The 16644-nt window shown below is 38.4% G+C and overlaps 1 protein-coding gene across 1 annotated transcript in view; it reads left to right on the top strand.

The window, feature by feature from the left end:
• The window catches only part of LRP1B (LDL receptor related protein 1B), a 756289-nt gene that overhangs the window by 383674 nt on the left and 355971 nt on the right, over positions 1 to 16644 (top strand). Inside the window, exon 6 of the mRNA XM_087732714.1 lies at positions 4488 to 4745. Coding sequence (XP_087588840.1) covers positions 4488 to 4745 — 258 coding nt within the window. The remainder of the gene's footprint in view (positions 1 to 4487; positions 4746 to 16644) is intronic.

The following is a 16644-nucleotide window of genomic DNA, read 5'->3' as shown; positions in this document are numbered from 1 at the left end:
AAATTGCTTCCATTTCTGAAGCTTTTCTTCCAGAGAAGCAGGACTGTTGGCAGAGCAAAACGCCTCAGATTCTGATTTGTTGTGGCATCACTTATTGATCTGTATTTTAGACAAGATCAGGGAGGGGGGAAATGCAAGTCTTTCATCTTTTCCACTACTCTATCTTAAACATAATTCAAAGGAAGATGCTTTCATTTTAGTCAAGAGGGATGAATCATAAAACTTTTTTGGATTAGAGAGCTATTCACTTCTTATGTTTCCTATAAAATAGGGGGGGGAGAGGAAAACTCCTGAAAAGATAACACACATGATGTCCAGTTATTTGAAAAACTGTTGTCAGCTCACTGTAACTCATCCTAAATCTGTCCACTAAACTTTTAAGATTTGTAGATTTTGTTCTTGAGACACAGACAAGCAGATTTTGTGAGGGAGAGGACATGATTTTTTTTTCATCATCTTTTCTGTTTTTCAGCTGCATTATACAGTACAGTAAGATACTTTTATTTTTTGTCTTTTTTTGTAGGAACTTTTAATATTTTTGGTATAGTTTTATCATTAAAATAATTTTACTCTTTTTTTAATAAGTAGTTATGAAATCAGCCTTTGTCTGAGCAACAGTGAAATAAGCAGGTTAGCTACCCTACTGTGAAAAAACATGATTAACTGATCCAATCCATTGAATTATTTCATGTATAGGCTGCTTGAAAAATATAATTTCGAGCTCAGTAATCTAGTTTCTGGATACGTTCTGCCAGAACGCAGATGTATTTTTAATGTTTAATAGTGCCTGCTGAGCAGAACCTCTTAGCAGTGCCACGAACCCTTACGATTCCTTTGTCTGCAGCCAGGTTTGATTACAACTGTTGCTCAGGAGGTTTGACGCTAATTCTTTTTCAGAATTCCCTTATGCCTTAGACATTAATGCTAAAATACAACCTTTCTCCGGAGTTTAGTGAGGTATTAAATCCTCGTTACAGTTTTCAATAGGTCAGTTCAAAACCGTGCGAGGAAGGATATGGTTCTCTATTGCAACCTCAGACAATTGAACAACCATGCTGGCTTTGTAACTGCAAGCAGCTCCTGTGTAGCTGCCTCCTCTTGACGGCTTTATAGATCGCAGAAAGTGGAAATATCTTGCTTAAAACAAAGTATAAGAGCAAAAATAATCAGAGTAAAGGATTTTTCACACTGTTGGTGGTTGGGAAAGGAGTGATTGAATCCAGAATTAGGCAGTGGTATTATTTTGTGGGAAAAGAGCAGCTGAGCACAGAGCTGTTAGATAGAAAAAAAGAATCCCCCAAACTTAGGAGGATGCAGATGGAAACACAGGGGAGTGGGTGATAGAGACAGAAGCTCTTAAGTCTGGCTCTCTTCTTGTGATAGGTGGCAGAAGTTTCGAAGAAAGGGGGGAAAGAGAGATATACATACACCAGCCACCTGTTGACAGCAAATGGACCTACCAGGCAGATTTCAAATAAAATTGCTTGCTAAGAACCCAACCACTTTCTCTTTCGGAAAAAGCAAGACTAGGGAGCTTCACTCATGGCTTACACCACAAGAGGTTGATTCACAAATCAGTTCAATCCCTTCAGTTGTTAGATATCTTCCAAAATTTAAAAAAAAAAAAAATTCTTATGCATGGATATGACTAATGTATTTGTGGAAGTGAATTTGAGGCAGTGAGGACAGTCAGTAAATCTGCAAAGTGATGCTAGAGAAGTGTGGTTTTGCAGATGTCAGTGTGGGATTCACTGGGGACGGAAAAAGTATGGTACAAGGTAGAATATACATTGTGGAATGAGAAACAATAGGAAAAGAATAAATGAAATCCACTTTAGAAAGAATACATGCCGATCCATTATACCAAAGAGCCTTTTTATGTAACAAAAAAAAAAAAGTCAGCAAAAGAGATGTTTCAATAAAAGCAGATAGTACCAAAGAACAGAATTTAACACCTACGTCTGTGGATTTGAGTAACACCACTGAGCATTCACTGAAGTATTTTTTTTCTCTTTAATCAGACTTGCTGATGAAGTATTATTTGTCAAATCCTTTTATTTATGCAATTTTTTTTCACCATTTAGGCAGCTGGAATTGCTTAGTAAAATTTTGAAAACTTTATTAAGTAGAATGTTGATTGAAAGTACTATGTTTCAATACAGAATTTAAACATTGATTTATTCCTTTGAATACAAGCAGATTACATTGAGGTCAGAGCTCTTGACTTGGCATCACAAATATTTTTCACATACGCTTGCAGCTGCAGTGTGAGTTTCTGTGTTTTAGGGTAATTTTTTTAAATACAACATCCAAAAGTTTGCCCACTTGACAACATTATTTAATTTAACAAATGAACGGGGACAAATAGGCATGTTGTAGTGGCATTGACCATGTTGCAAAGGACAACTTTCCATTAAGTGATTCACAGGAACATACCTCATTGCAAAATTAGACATCACTGTTATTCCAGTTAAACCCGAAGCAATTTTTAAGAGTCACCCTGTCTTCCTCTCTCAGGGAACCTTCTCATAAGGTCCTGCATCAGCTGAATCTCAGTTGGAGCAGGACTCTGAATGCTGAACAACATCTAATAGGAAGGGGATTTTTCAGCAAGCAGTTTCTCTGTCCTCTATCTTAACACATACATCTGTCTTGATGTTTTTTTACAGCCAATTCACATAATATTTTATGTCAACAGCAGTTCTTCATTATAAATTGAAGCAAAGCAATGTTACCAATGCTGGCATATGGTTTTGATATAGATGTCCCTCTGACAGTTCTGAATTAACTGGGACCTTATTTCAGTTTAAAGTACTAGTCTAGATCTAGAACAAGATGTCACTCAACTTCAGAGTGTATGAAATACACCACATGTAACAGACTCCTCATCAGATGGAGACTAATATTCATTTGCAGTTGACTAAGTCAACTGGCATTGGTGAGGCCTCACCTCAAGTCCTGTGTTCAGTTTTGGGCCCCTCACTCCAAGAAGGACATGGAGGTGCTGGAGCGTGTCCAAAGAAGGGCAACGAAGTTGGTGAAGAGTCTAGAGAATAAGTCTTAGGAGGAGCGGCTGAGGGAGCTGGGGTTGTTTAGCCTGGAGAAGAGGAGGCTGAGGGGAGACCTTATTGCTCTCTACAACTACCTGTAAGGAGGTTGTAGTGAGGTGGGGGTTGGTCTCTTCTCCCAAGTAACAAGCAATAGGATGAGAGGAAACGGCCTGAAGCTGCGCCAGAGGAAGTTTAGGTTCGATATTAGGAAAAACTTCTTCACCGAAAGGGCAGTCAAGCACTGGCACAGGCTGCCCAGGGAAGTGGTTGAGTCTCCATCCCACAGGTATTTAAAAGAAGGGTAGACGTGGTGCTTGAGGAGATGGTTTAGTGGTGGACTTGGCAGTGCTAGGTTAACAGTTGGACTCTGTGATCTTAAGGGTCTTTTCCAACATTAATGATTCTATGATTCTAAGTCAGACGCATAATTTCAAACCAGCCCTGGGTGTTCAAGACAGTAATTCAATTAAAGATACACCTAAAGCGAGAACAGCTGCTTTTGTGCCCAATAGTACTCATCATAACACTAAAAATATTTTCTCTCAATAAGAATTGTTTGTTCCTCTGTGTGGAAAACTTAGCTTTTCAAAGTTTTAACTTGAACTGGAACATTCTGTATTTTAAGATACTTATTCTTCGCTATTGGGGTCTTATTTCCTTCATTATTCACACATTGCTCAAGTATTTTTACAAATTACTGTCAGGATTTCTAGGCAAAGTGATTCAGGTGAATGGGACAACACTTTGAGTTGCATATAATACCTTAATATGAATTGCTTCTTCATATTTTTTGTTTGTTTGTTTATTGTGACACTTACGGTAACCCAATGGAAACTACGCATTCTCTGTTCCCTTTTTGCTGTCAGGAAACTCCATTGCATGATGCTTTCTCCTTTATAATGCATGGTATTAGGCCCATCATCTGTGTGATGTAGCCACGGTTCGTTGCATTGGGTTTTTTGTTAGGTTGGTTTTTGGTTTTTTTAGCAGCATCAACTTCTCATTTTTTGTCTTATTTTACAGACTCTAATATGAAAAGTACCTTACTATTTCACATGTACTCATAAGTTCTGCAGATTTTCTTGGCCTTCATTCTTTTAGAAATGCCAGTAATGTGGATAGAAATAATTTGCATAACTTGTATTTCATTTTATGACTTAGGCATGAAAAATGTTGCAATAATGATACTTGGAATTAAACAGAAGCTGTGGGGCTAGGGTAATTAATTTTCTTTAATGATGTGAACCATTAGAGCAGCAGGATAAAATAGACTAGTAATTTGGAATATATGATAGTTATGAAAATAAAAACAAAACCAATTTATTATATCTCTTAAAACATGCAGGTAAGAACATTAAAAACTACATTAAAACTGAACAGATAAACAAAGTATGCACAGTCTCTTAACCCTTTAAATTTTCTTTACTTTGTTTTTAGAGCCTGCTGATAGACCTCCTCTTCTTCTGATTGCAAGCTCTGAAACAATTGAGGTATTATGTCTTAATGGAAGCAAAGTGTCTGCCCAAACTCCTGTAAAAGGATCTGCAATTCTGACACTAGACTATAGCTACAGAGAGGACACAATTTGTTGGATTGAATCAAGAGATCTTTCAAGTCAGCTGAAGTGTACCAAGATAACAAAAGCTGGAGAGTTAACAGATGAGTGGATAATAAACATTGCTCAGTATCTTCACAGTAAGTATCTGACAGTGTTTTAGCAAAACAGTGGTGTCTGTCTTGGCAAACTGTTGCAGAAGCCTTCAGAAGTATTTTGGGGCTTGCTGTTGAAAATAGTTTTAAGGCATTAATAATTGCAACTCATACTGAAGCACATTTATGTTTCTCACTCCTGTATATATACATATATTCAGTATGAATTGCAATATTTGTATCTATGCGAAGTTTTTAAAGATGTGCATTTTTATAGACTAAATATGATGCGTGGAAGTTACAAAAACGGCAGTGCGATAGAAGAAGAAATGTAAAATGCTTCCTTTTCCCTGGCAAAGTAGTGCTACGTAAAGCTTGAAAATGATTCTTTGCTACTGGGACAATATTAACAATGAATTAAAGAGACACACGCTTATCACATTTGCTGTCAGCTATCATAGGTATGTTAGTTCTTGAAAATAATAAAATATTTCCTGACTTACTGGAAATAAATTGCTGCCCTTTTTTCCAATAAACAATAAAAAATTTAAAAGACCTGAACGCATTATACTGAATTAGTCTTTGGCATTACAGCATCATTTCTCAATCAACTTTTCAGTTTGTGGAACGCTGTTATCTTCTGAAGGAGGTGTTCATCCGCTTACACATTCTCATGTGAACAGACTGCAAAATAGCATGCAGTCAAAAAAAAAATGCAATTTTCTTCATCTTTCACAGAAGAGGTGTCCACAGATCAGTTTATAAACCACAGCACTGAGGAGTGCAATGGTGGTGTTAGTAACAGGCTTCTAAACACTCAAGACTGGAAGCTAAGACTGGACCTAAGATTTTGAAAAATCCTGTTAAGGAGAGATGGGCATCAAAGAATAGCTCTGAATGGTCTCGAACTCTTTGACCATCCAGTTCAGGAATATTCAAATCACAAATTTGATTATAACTCTTGAGGTGCATGTCAAAGTGATAAATTCTTCATAGAGATTGTGCTTTAGACTATCAAGATAGCTGTTGTAGGATGTGGTCATTTCTGCAGAGTAAGGGGTGGGGGTTTAACCTGTTTTCCTAATTATAGATTTACTAGAATACAAAATTAAACTAAAAAAAATAGGTTTGGGTTTTGTTTTTTTGTTCACCACTTATTGTGACTAATCTGCTTTTAGAGGACTCTCTTATCCTAGACTGTAGTAAAGATAAGGGCTGGCGACCGGAAGATCACGTGCTGTATGGAAAGAGTTAAGGGTCGACCCTCCCTTGTCTCCGCCCCTTATAACATGACACACCTACTGCTGGGGGTATAAAGCCCGTGTTGGCTGGAGATCTGGTGGGATAACCTTGATGTGTAGTGTTTGCTACACTAGATGTAAATTATAGTTGTATTTTTTTTTTTTGCCTTCTTCCTATTTTATTCAGTTGGGGTTTTTTTATGTATTTTAGAGAGCTTTTCATACTTTAGATATCTAAGAACGCCATAAATCTTGGTGGTAGTATTTGATTGTGCTTTTTTAATTCACTCTGTTATTGATATTTTATTTTCTTTTCCTTTTAGTAAGTACAATCAAATTAACTACAGTCCTTACCAAAATTTGTTTTGTATCGAACTATATGTGTATCTATTCTGTCACTTATCTTCATCATCAGAGTGGACCTTAGCACTGTGTTTTGTAGTTCTCCACCAGTTCGCTCCTGCATTTCTCTCCTGTTTTCTGCATGTGAAGAGAATTGCTAATCTCTGTGGTGTTCAGATCTGCATTAGTGCATCTGTTGGCAAAATTAAGGCTGTATGATGGGTTTGGAATTAATACAGTGCCTGGAATTAATGAGCTAATCATTTTTCATAGTGCTAGTACACATCAGCCTGTGGTCTCTAATATTTTTCTGAAACTTCACTGTAATCGTTCAGTCTTTTCTTTAAATGAAGTCTCTTCTTTAAATGAAGAATAGAAATTCCCATGGACATGAATCGACTGCAGAGACTTGTTCCAACTTCTTGTTTAATTTTGATTTGGGAAATAGCACTTGGAGACTTAGAGAAACATTGCTTGGAGACAGGTTTGGAGCTCTGACTGACAAAATCTAGCAGATTTAGCTGTGGTGGTGTTTTTCCCAGGCACACACATCCACAGATGCTCTTCTTGGGTTGCTGCAGCAGAGGAGCATCAGTCCCCATGGTGTGAGCATGCCTTCTCAGAGGGACAAGCAGTGTGAAAGCTGCCGTCATCCCTCTCCTGCTCACAGCTCTGCACTGATGGGTCTCAGCAGAGTGGTTCACTGGGGCATCTGAGGCATGAGACGGCACAGACACCATGCTGCTCCTTATGGGAATAATAACTTCCAAAGGTTCAGTCAGAACTCATCTGTTGCTGATTTGTTGGTTGTATTTTTTTGTTTTTTTGTTTGGTCCCCCCTCCAGTACTCAATGCAAAAATTTTCCACCTGTTTAATATCTTCTCTTCCAGACGTATATCTGGAGTTATGTCTGCAAGGACATGGCAGGAGTCTGGTGTTACTGTATCTATTACACATGCCTGCGCACATGTATAGGTAATTTTGTGGCTACTGCGAAATTGAGTTTTAATTTTAAATTCTTCCTTTTCTTCCCTCCACCTTCTGTTACCCATCAGGTGACTTCTGGTATTTCTCTTCATTATATAGCACTACATCTGATGAGGTAAATTAATTCATTTTCACTCTTTGTCAAGAATTTCAGCCTGAGCATTTTCAAGTGCAATTGCATTCTCTGGCAGTTCAAGCCAAATAAATGGTCATGCCCATGGAGTTATTCACATAAAAATGGAAGGTCTGTTCTTCATAGGAAACTGTGGTTTTTGTGTTTATGTGGAACCAGAAAGAGAATGTTCCTAGAAGTACTAGGAAAAAAAAAAAAAAAAAGAAAAAGTGTTATGAGCAGTGTTTGTGGAATTTTGATTTTTTTTTTATCCCAGTCTTCTAATCTGTTCTTTTTGTTAGTGGAAGAAAACGTTATCTGCATATGACACAAAAAGTGGTAGAAAAGTCAGTTACAAAGTGATTGGGACTGCTTGAAGTGGACTTACTCAAAGCGTTTGTTTTAGTGAAGGCAAGTAAGTCTTGTAGTTAGGAACAAAGAATGTAGATCATGTTTTAGCACAAAAGACTACATTTATGAAAGCAGGACTATGATAATTACTTCATTTTCATGATAGGTCATATAGTACCAGCTCTAGGTCGTGAGCGTATGATTTGGATTCACAGAAAAAAAGAAATTACAGTCCTTTACTATGTAGCATTCTCCAGCAAAAGACAGTCCAACATGGCTTCATTTTGATATGTATGTGTCCCAGGTGGATACAACCAGATGCCTTTGAAGAGTGGTGGTAACCTGGTCTGCATCTGTACCTCATTCTGCATATGGGTGAAGGGAGCGGAGAGGCTGATCCTGCACTCAGGTGTCGCTTGCTGCAGGAGAACGGGCTGGAACTCCAGTGGTGGCATTCCTTGCGCTTAGTTATTAAGCTTGTTTCAGGCTTGCGAGATTTATTATATCATGGATAGGTTTATCCTTTAAATAAGGATAGGTATCTGTAGGCATGGTAATGTCAGCACAGGCATTCTTGTTTTAGCCCAGGCCAGGCATTATCATGTTGTTTCATCTTTTTTTTTTAAGACCTAGAAGTTTTTGGAAGAGAAGCTGGAAAATTTCCTCTTGGAAAGATTTACGCAAACAGTAGGCTTTCAAGGAAGATTCTCATATAAGGCAAGCTTGTGCAACCACTGCCCATAATAACAGGCATGCTGCTTGACACTTAACACTAGCTTACGGTCCACTTCCAGTTAGTAGAGCAAGACTTCCAGCAGCAATCATTTATGTAAAGTGCTACCTCTAGGACCAAACCAGTAAAAATTCTTTTTAATGGCACAAAGGTGCAAAAATCTCTCACAATTTTCTGCCCTTCCAAAGCCGTGATGTGCAATCTTATACTAAGGCTTTTGTGTGTTGGAATGGGGAGGTGGCAAGAGCAGCATCTTCTGGATAACAGAATCTCCTTCTTCCTCATTTTAATAGGCATTTTGTGCCGTCATCATTACAAGTACCAAGCACCTTACATGCTCTTCAAACAAGCACCAGACAGCACAGCCTGGGTTTTAGGCACTATTCTTCTGCAGAATATAACAAAATCTCTTCTGGGATGATGCTTCAGAGCATGATATTTTCTGCTTGGCTGATATTTGATTCAGGTTTTCTTGGCGTTCGGTTATCACAGTTCACCAGTACAAATCCTGCAATGCTTGTGTTTAGCTTTGCCACCTTGTGGTGTTTTATACCTCCAGACAGTTGATCCTGCCTCGCCTTGGAAGGCACACAGGCTTTACTGTTGGCAGATGTGCTTGTATAGGACCAATCTGGATGAAAAGAAACATCTTGCTTCTTCCATACTAATTCAGTTTTAATCCAGCTGCTTTCCCTAGCCTGCCCTACCACAGCACAGAGGAAGAGTCACTCCAAGGCTGAAAACTGGTGATGGGTATGGAGGGTCGGTAGTCTCCGGTGGGGAGAAGTATTTGTCTCTCTGCTTGTGGAACCCAGTACCTTCTCCCTGCCCTTATGAGCACAAGGAAAGCTGACCTTTTGGCTCTCCCACTTTTTGGATGTGGTTGCTGTGAAGATCATCAGCCAGAGAGCCCAGAGGATTTGACCAGGACCCAACAGTGTCTGTTTAGTTACATTCCTGTTTTCTTCCATGGTTTTGGTCCCCCTAATTGCCCCCCCCCCCCCGACCTAAAACACTTCCTAGCAGTGATTAACCACAACTTCTAGTGCTGTGTTCAGAATAGCTACAATCGTTTAGCTTGGCATTGATGAGGCTCAATCATTGAAAGAAACACTAAGCACTAGGGATGGGGCTTCTGTCAGCAACCTTCCTGTGAAGTTCCTCTGAATATTCATGAGAAATCAAAGCACAATTTGGCTTACTCAGGAGAACAACTGTGAAGATCTGGGGGGAGGTGTTTATTCCTACATAAAGTCTGCCCCGAATTTGTCTCCAGACAGGCATTATAAGCTGTCATATAGTTGTAGAATGTGATTTTTCTTTTTCTTCTGTGATAGACAGCCCATGCTTACAGACCCCCTAGAAGATGAACAGAAATGAGAAGGCTTCGTGTCAAAGGTCATTTACACCTCAAATGGCACTTTAGTAGTGTTCAGAGCATCTGATACGGTAATGGGAGCCAGAACAGGATGTGAGAAGAGTATGCTAAAGAAATATCACAGCGTACTTGTCCTGTATATGGCATCCACTTCGCACTCCTAGAGCCCTGGCTGATCTTGCATTGCTGTTCTTGCACTTCTGGGGAAGACTGGACAAATGCTGTTTCTGGGATAGTGACCTTTCTTACTTTGTCCAAAGGTTTTTGTTTGTTGTTTTGTTTTTTTTTTTTATAGTGTCAATATCTCATTCCTAAGGGCTCTAGACAGAGCCATCATTAAATATACAAAACTAAGATACTTTTCTCATGAATTTCATGTTCATTCAGCTTGAATTTCCCATCTCCTTTTACTGTCTCAGTCTCCTGAGGTCCTGCAGTTCTTCAAATCTGACCTTCCTCTTTACTATTCTCAAACCTTATTTTTAGTGTTGGACTTTATCACCTTGTTATTCATGTCTTCTTCCGAGTGACCTATGACTGTCATCTCACACAAGTTCCAGCACAGACCACTGTTGTGGAACTTGGTGATGCTTAATGGGGAACCAGGTTTGGCCCCCATCTTAGGTAGTTACATGGGTCCATCACCGTCATATGTGTAAGACTACATCTTTCCTGAGTCTTCCCTCATGTCTTCCTGAATGCCTCTTGGGATTTTCATATGTTTCCATGTTTACATTTTGTTTTAATTTCCATGTGCTTTTACCTGTTCCCCTTCAGAGCAGCCACAAGCCCAGATCTTTAGTTGGATGTCCATACTCCATGGCCTGATATGGGAAATGTTTTCTTTGCCTCATCTTTGCATCTGTCCATACATTCATTCCTTATTCTGGTGTATCTGGATGTACAGAACTTTTGATCCAGTATCTGATACGGCCTTGATGAAGTGCTTTCCTGGTGCAGTATGGACTTTTATTTAGTGCAGGAAACAATGCTGTCTGATAATTTTCCTTTTGCATACAGTTTTTCTGTCCCGAGTAATGACAACGCTCCTTTGGAGACTCAGGCCTGTATAGAAACTTCCTTTGATCAGTATGCTCCTATCTTTAGCTCCTGGCTAGTCTTTTCTGATTATTGGTTATTCATAGCCTTTTTGATGATCATCAGGTTTACTAGAAGAATAAGGGTAGTTCATGTCTTTTCATTCAACCTTCCTGTTCCAACAAGCACAATCAGTTGGATCTCATCCTTTGACCATGTTGGGTACTGCAAATCCATTATCTTGTTTTATGAATAGTATTCATATATTTGGGTGTATATCTCAGTGCTTAATGGTATTTGCACGAAAGTTAAGATACAATCTATATGTCAGAGATCCTAAGAGAGCCTTGCGTATATTAGGAGCTTCTAAATGTTAGCTGTGAAGGATCTGTCTGCTTGTGGTGCATCTTTTGGATACAGTCCATTCAATTGGACTTGAGGATCGTGCTACCAGTTTGAATAGTGTCCCTGTAACATTGCATGATGTCATTTTGAGGCACAAGCTTCCATGGAAGGTGCCCTGAATTGGTGGCATTTCTCCCAAAAGTTAGGTTACCTGCACATAATCCTTTTTGACACAAGAGCTACTTATTAACTGCTTGTTAATTGCCAGGAGTGGAAATTTTCAGTCATTCAAAGATATACTACTACTATTTCTTCAAGCTTTGTTACTTATCCAGCTTCCACAACTGGTCTTTCACTGACATCAGTCAAAACCCTGCTTCCGTTCTTAGCAAAGCTGGCATGCTATCTATTTTCTTTTTATATGCTTTTCAGTAGTCATGTCCTGGACAGTTAATTCTCAGGTGGAGTACAGAAAATAAAATGTCTTATCTCAATGGCATTTCTCAGTGCAAATTTGTGATTGCTTCCCCCCACCTCCCAAACTCCTGGGTGCTGCCTGGGACAGTCTCCTGAATGCTGTCTCTGCAAAGCCTGCGTCTCTTCATGTCCTTATTCTCAGTGCTGCATTGTCAGATTCCCTTTTCCCAGATTTGTCAGCTTCTTAGCTGACCAGTTTTGGACTTCCGTCTTAATTAGCTTCATTATTGCCCTAACAGTAGGACATGACTGTATCTTTTGTGTGTCTTCCTTACATCCCAACTCCTCCTTGGTAGAAAAGCTCTTGCACCAGGGAGGAAATCCAGGAGCAAGCAGGCTATCTCCCACAGCAGCAGAAGGATTTTGTAGATAAAAAATGGACACTTTGTCATAGTATCAGTAACCAGGTAAATTTATCTTTATCGGGCATAATGCTGAGGGACTCTTCCTCTCTGTTAAACTGAATTGTTATACTGCTTGTAAAACAGTAACATTTGCATTTTGTTAACAAAGTTTTGAAGATTGAATAAAATAATTGTGGGGGCTGTAGAGATCTAATGTATAGATAACTAAGTTGCCACAAATATAAAATGCCCAGTTCTGTAGTGAATATTTTACAAATGCATTTATATGCCAGATACAAGAATAATGAAATGTCAGTAAAAAACCCAAACCAAATCAAAACAAATCAAAACACGAGTAATTTTTTTCTGAAGTGTGGAATTAAGTAATGCATGTTTTATGGAATTAGACACACATTTTTCCCATAAGCCTTTGACGTCCATATGCACCATGTTGGCTTCATTTTGATTTTTACTTGGTAGCCACTGGAACTGTTCTTTGTAATATGATTTTCACAAAATCTGTACTTGTTCTGCTTCTGTAAATTCAGTGTGGACTTCAATAACAGGCAACAGTCTAGGGAGACACAGACATTTGCATAGCACAGCCTTCTCAGAGATCAGGAAAGATGCTCCCTCATTCCTCTGATTCCAGTGCTGGCTGAGTAGTTTCTTTGCTGTCTGCTGGAACCAGAAAGTCCTTTTTTTTGTAACATGCTGCAAATGAAACAAGAACAGAATAGTGTTGCCTTTTACAACCAAAACTTGTACTCTCTTCTGATCCTATGCAGGATCTAAGCAACTGTGTAGCTACAGTAATTGTTGAAAATCCTCTACTCTCTATGCTACAGCTTTCAGGCTCTTAGGATGTCCTCAGTATTCACTGAAGCTTGTCTTCTGCCTTTCTTCTAAGGGAGGAGATGTATATAGGAGATATGTAGGAGACATATAGTTATAATCTGCCCTTTTCAGTAAAGTTGGTTATGAACTTGAGGCTTCAGGTGCACACTCTTAGAAATTGTCTTCAATGGCAATAAAATATCTGATTAATATTTTAGTATCAGATACCGTCAATGAATTGTGTATGCATGAACTTTTTTCATTTTCTACTAGTACTTTATTATTTTATGTATAAATTTCACATTTTTTATGCTATAGCTAGTGATTTTCTTCCTAAGTGGAGATATTTCTTTGTAAATTCATGTCACATACAATGCTAATCAAGTTTGTTTCAATTAGACTGATAGACAGCAAATTTGCCACTTACTTCCAGATGTTACTTTATTAATGCAAATATTTCATTCAGACTTCAACCAAAAAAACCCACTAGAGTAAATTGAAGAAGTCAAGAAACCTTTCTTTTTACGTAATTTACTTCGGATTATGTCATTAAAATTAGTCGTTCTGCCTCCTAAAGACTTTTGTCTGAGACACAGATCATAGAACACAAGTTGCACCAACATTGCAATAAAATTAAAAAAGAAAAGTCTGTGGCTTCTTCAAAAGTACTTTTGTCTTTATAGGAAAGAAGGGGACATAAGAAAAACTATAAACCCAAAATACTGTTTGTTTACATCCAACATCATAACTGGTATCATATTTTGATACTAAAATATGGCACCAGTTGTGAAGCACTTAAGCAATTACAGACCAAAGTCCATCCCAGACAGAGATTTATCCAATAGCTAAAACCATAAGGAAACAGTATGTTTTCAGCAAAAAAACTGAGAATTTTTAGGAATGCACTGTGCTGTGTCCGCTATGTACAGAACTGCGCCTACAGGACATCAGTGAAGTGACCGATAGTGAATTGGCACAACCCCTGTTGGTCAGGGACTTAATCACATGTGCTATGACTTTGCCCTTCTATATCAGGTGCAGAGTGATACAAAAACTCTGCCTGCTGTGTGGTTTTGGGGAAGCAGCAGGAAGAAAAAAAATCTGCTTACATATCTGATGCAGTGAAAAGGGTATTAGAATAAAAACACAAGTAGTATGAGTTGCGATCTAGCTGGTGGCCTCTACTAATTGTGTTTTGCAGCTCATGTTTTGATCTGATGCTTTGTATTGCTACAGGGAAAAGGGTAAATAAAAACCATGCTTTTCATAAATGAATAAGAAATTGCATTAATCCAAGTAAAGCTGAAATCAGAAGCTATGCATCTGATAAAATAAAAAACAGTTGCAGCATCTTTGTTACTGCTTTTTAAGAAATTACATAAGCTGTATCACTTTAGGCTGTGGGCTAGCCTGCTTTCAGTCCTCGCTGCAGCCGAGGAGTTTCTGTGCTGTACTGGAGCCTATGCCGGAGACACACCAAAGAGTTTGTATGGGTTGGAATGGCGGAAACAGCTTGCTCCTTACTTAGTACTTTATCAGGAGCTCCTACAGAAAGAGGAATTACATCTTTGCAAAAGTTGATAAAACTGTGATTATTATTTGCACTGTGGTGGACATGGCAAATTACAACCACCATCTGATTTGGGGGTTTAATATATGATTTCTTTTTTCAGTTTTTAACTTCTTTGAATGGCAGAAGCAATGGCTAGCTCAAAAAGTATTACCTCCAGTTCATAGAAATATTCTTGTCTTCTCAATCCGCAAAATTTACATTGTGGATTTCTACTTAGCATGAAAGAAATTTGATTTAAAACTTTCTTTTGACTTCAGCTTTGGAGTAGAACCTGAAATGCCGAAACCCTTATGGATCATGTCAGTTTTATGAAATAAATAAAATGGAAGAACAAATCCTATCCTTCTCACTATTTGTCAGTTAGGTTGAATAAAATAAAATCTTGGGTTGGCTTTACAATTTTGAATGGTGATTTTAGTGAAGCATTTATTCTGAAATTAAAAAATTACATGCAACAAATCTTTTAAGCAGAGTAAATCACTTTTGCTAAAGCCAGGCTTAAGCTATATAAATTTCCTTGTTCTGGAAAAAAGCATTTTAATCATTGTAAGTAATTAAATGAGAAGAGAAGGACAGAATATGCAAAGGGGTTGGTCTGTTTGTGCAAACCTGAAGCCCTGCATTTTATCAAGATGTCACAGAACAGCTGTGGTTTGATGTGTTGGGTTAGGCATTCACCATGACAGTTCTCGAGCTGATGATAAAGTTTGGGTAGTCTTTGCATGTGTAATTGCATAACATCTCTGTCACACTATATAAGCAAAAATAATGAGCTGATTCCGAGGTGTGTGGGGATACTTACCACAATTTGCATTTCCAGAGACTCTCGCTCTTTTTGGCATTTTTGGACATGCTTGCATGTTGCATGTTGCTACTTTCCTTAAGTATATGATTCCATTTTTTAATATGGGGGAGTATTTTTGTATTTATATATAAAGAGATAAGTATAATGTGTTTAAAAAGATCAGTGCTGTTTCTCTTCTAGTTATAATATACTGAAAATATGTATTTTCATTTTAAGACTCTCTGGAGCATATATTGGTTAGTCACTGAGTCTGTTGAACTGGTTGCAAAATTCAGCTTTGTTTTAAATAGTCATAACTTCTGCATTCACTTCAGAAACGAACCCATTGGGAAAAGGCAACTCAAGTAAGATGAAGCAGTGGAAAAACATATTTTATAACAGTCTGTGAATGCACTGTAATCCATGTTCTGTATCTTCCAAAATAATTGGTCACAGTTTGAGTTTTTGGGGTTTTTCCTTTTGCAAATGTATGCTTGGACAACTATTCTTTCATAAAATATTGAGCAAAAAAATATTTGAGTATAGCTGCTCTGAAAAGAACTGAAATACGTTTCTGCATGAGCTGTCAGATTGTCTAGAGAGCCTCGTTCAAGGCAGAGCCAACTGCTAGCTGGAAGGATGCTGGGCAAGGAGAAGGCAGATCCTGGGCAGCAGCCGGTGCCGTGCTCCTGCTCCACTCTCTCTAACACCGAGAGCTGTAACACCGTGTATCTTGCTGCCTGTGGGATCACTCACCGCACAAGTAATTTAACATTAGGGTAGGCAAAAAACATTACTACGTGGAAGACGAGAGCATACATTGCAGAGGAGACCTGGAGGAGGGATGCAATGCATATTCATGTCTCTCCTCTGTATTTCTTTGCAAGTGTTGGGACAGATTCTTTTTACTGTTTACATGAAAGGAGGAGTGATTGAGGAAGAAAGGCAATATGATGGTAGTCAGGAGACCACTGTTTTTCCCGAGACTTAGAGGATGACATTTAGCAAGTAATCTTGTCTTTTCCCCTCTAAATGTAAAATGAGAATAACAGTATTTCCATATGGCATAGGGATGCTATGAGGTTTAAAATCTGAAATGCTAAAATGATAGGGGATACACGAGGTAGAAAGAGTTAGCACAAAGTACACAAGACTTCTGTAGTTGAGAAGAGGTGGGATTATGGCCTCATATCTTTCTAAAGTGGCTAGTTTTGGAAAGGGCTGGAAGCTTTCTGAAAGCAAAGTTCAAGTTCTGCAAATATAAGAGCATTGAGTTTGAGCCATATTACTGGAAGCAACAGCTGTTTGAGTGGTTTATGAGACTTTTAAATGGAATCTATGGTGTCATTCCATTTTAAGATAATGCTCAGGTAGACCAATGCTTGGGTCCCACCACTATAG

Source organism: Nipponia nippon, unplaced genomic scaffold (assembly GCF_047370975.1).
Source record: "Nipponia nippon isolate SJK-2023a ecotype South Korea unplaced genomic scaffold, ASM4737097v1 scaffold_5, whole genome shotgun sequence".
NCBI lineage: Eukaryota > Metazoa > Chordata > Aves > Pelecaniformes > Threskiornithidae > Nipponia > Nipponia nippon.
The sequence above is the reverse complement of the archived record's forward strand: the minus strand, read 5'-3'. Positions and strand labels throughout refer to the sequence as shown.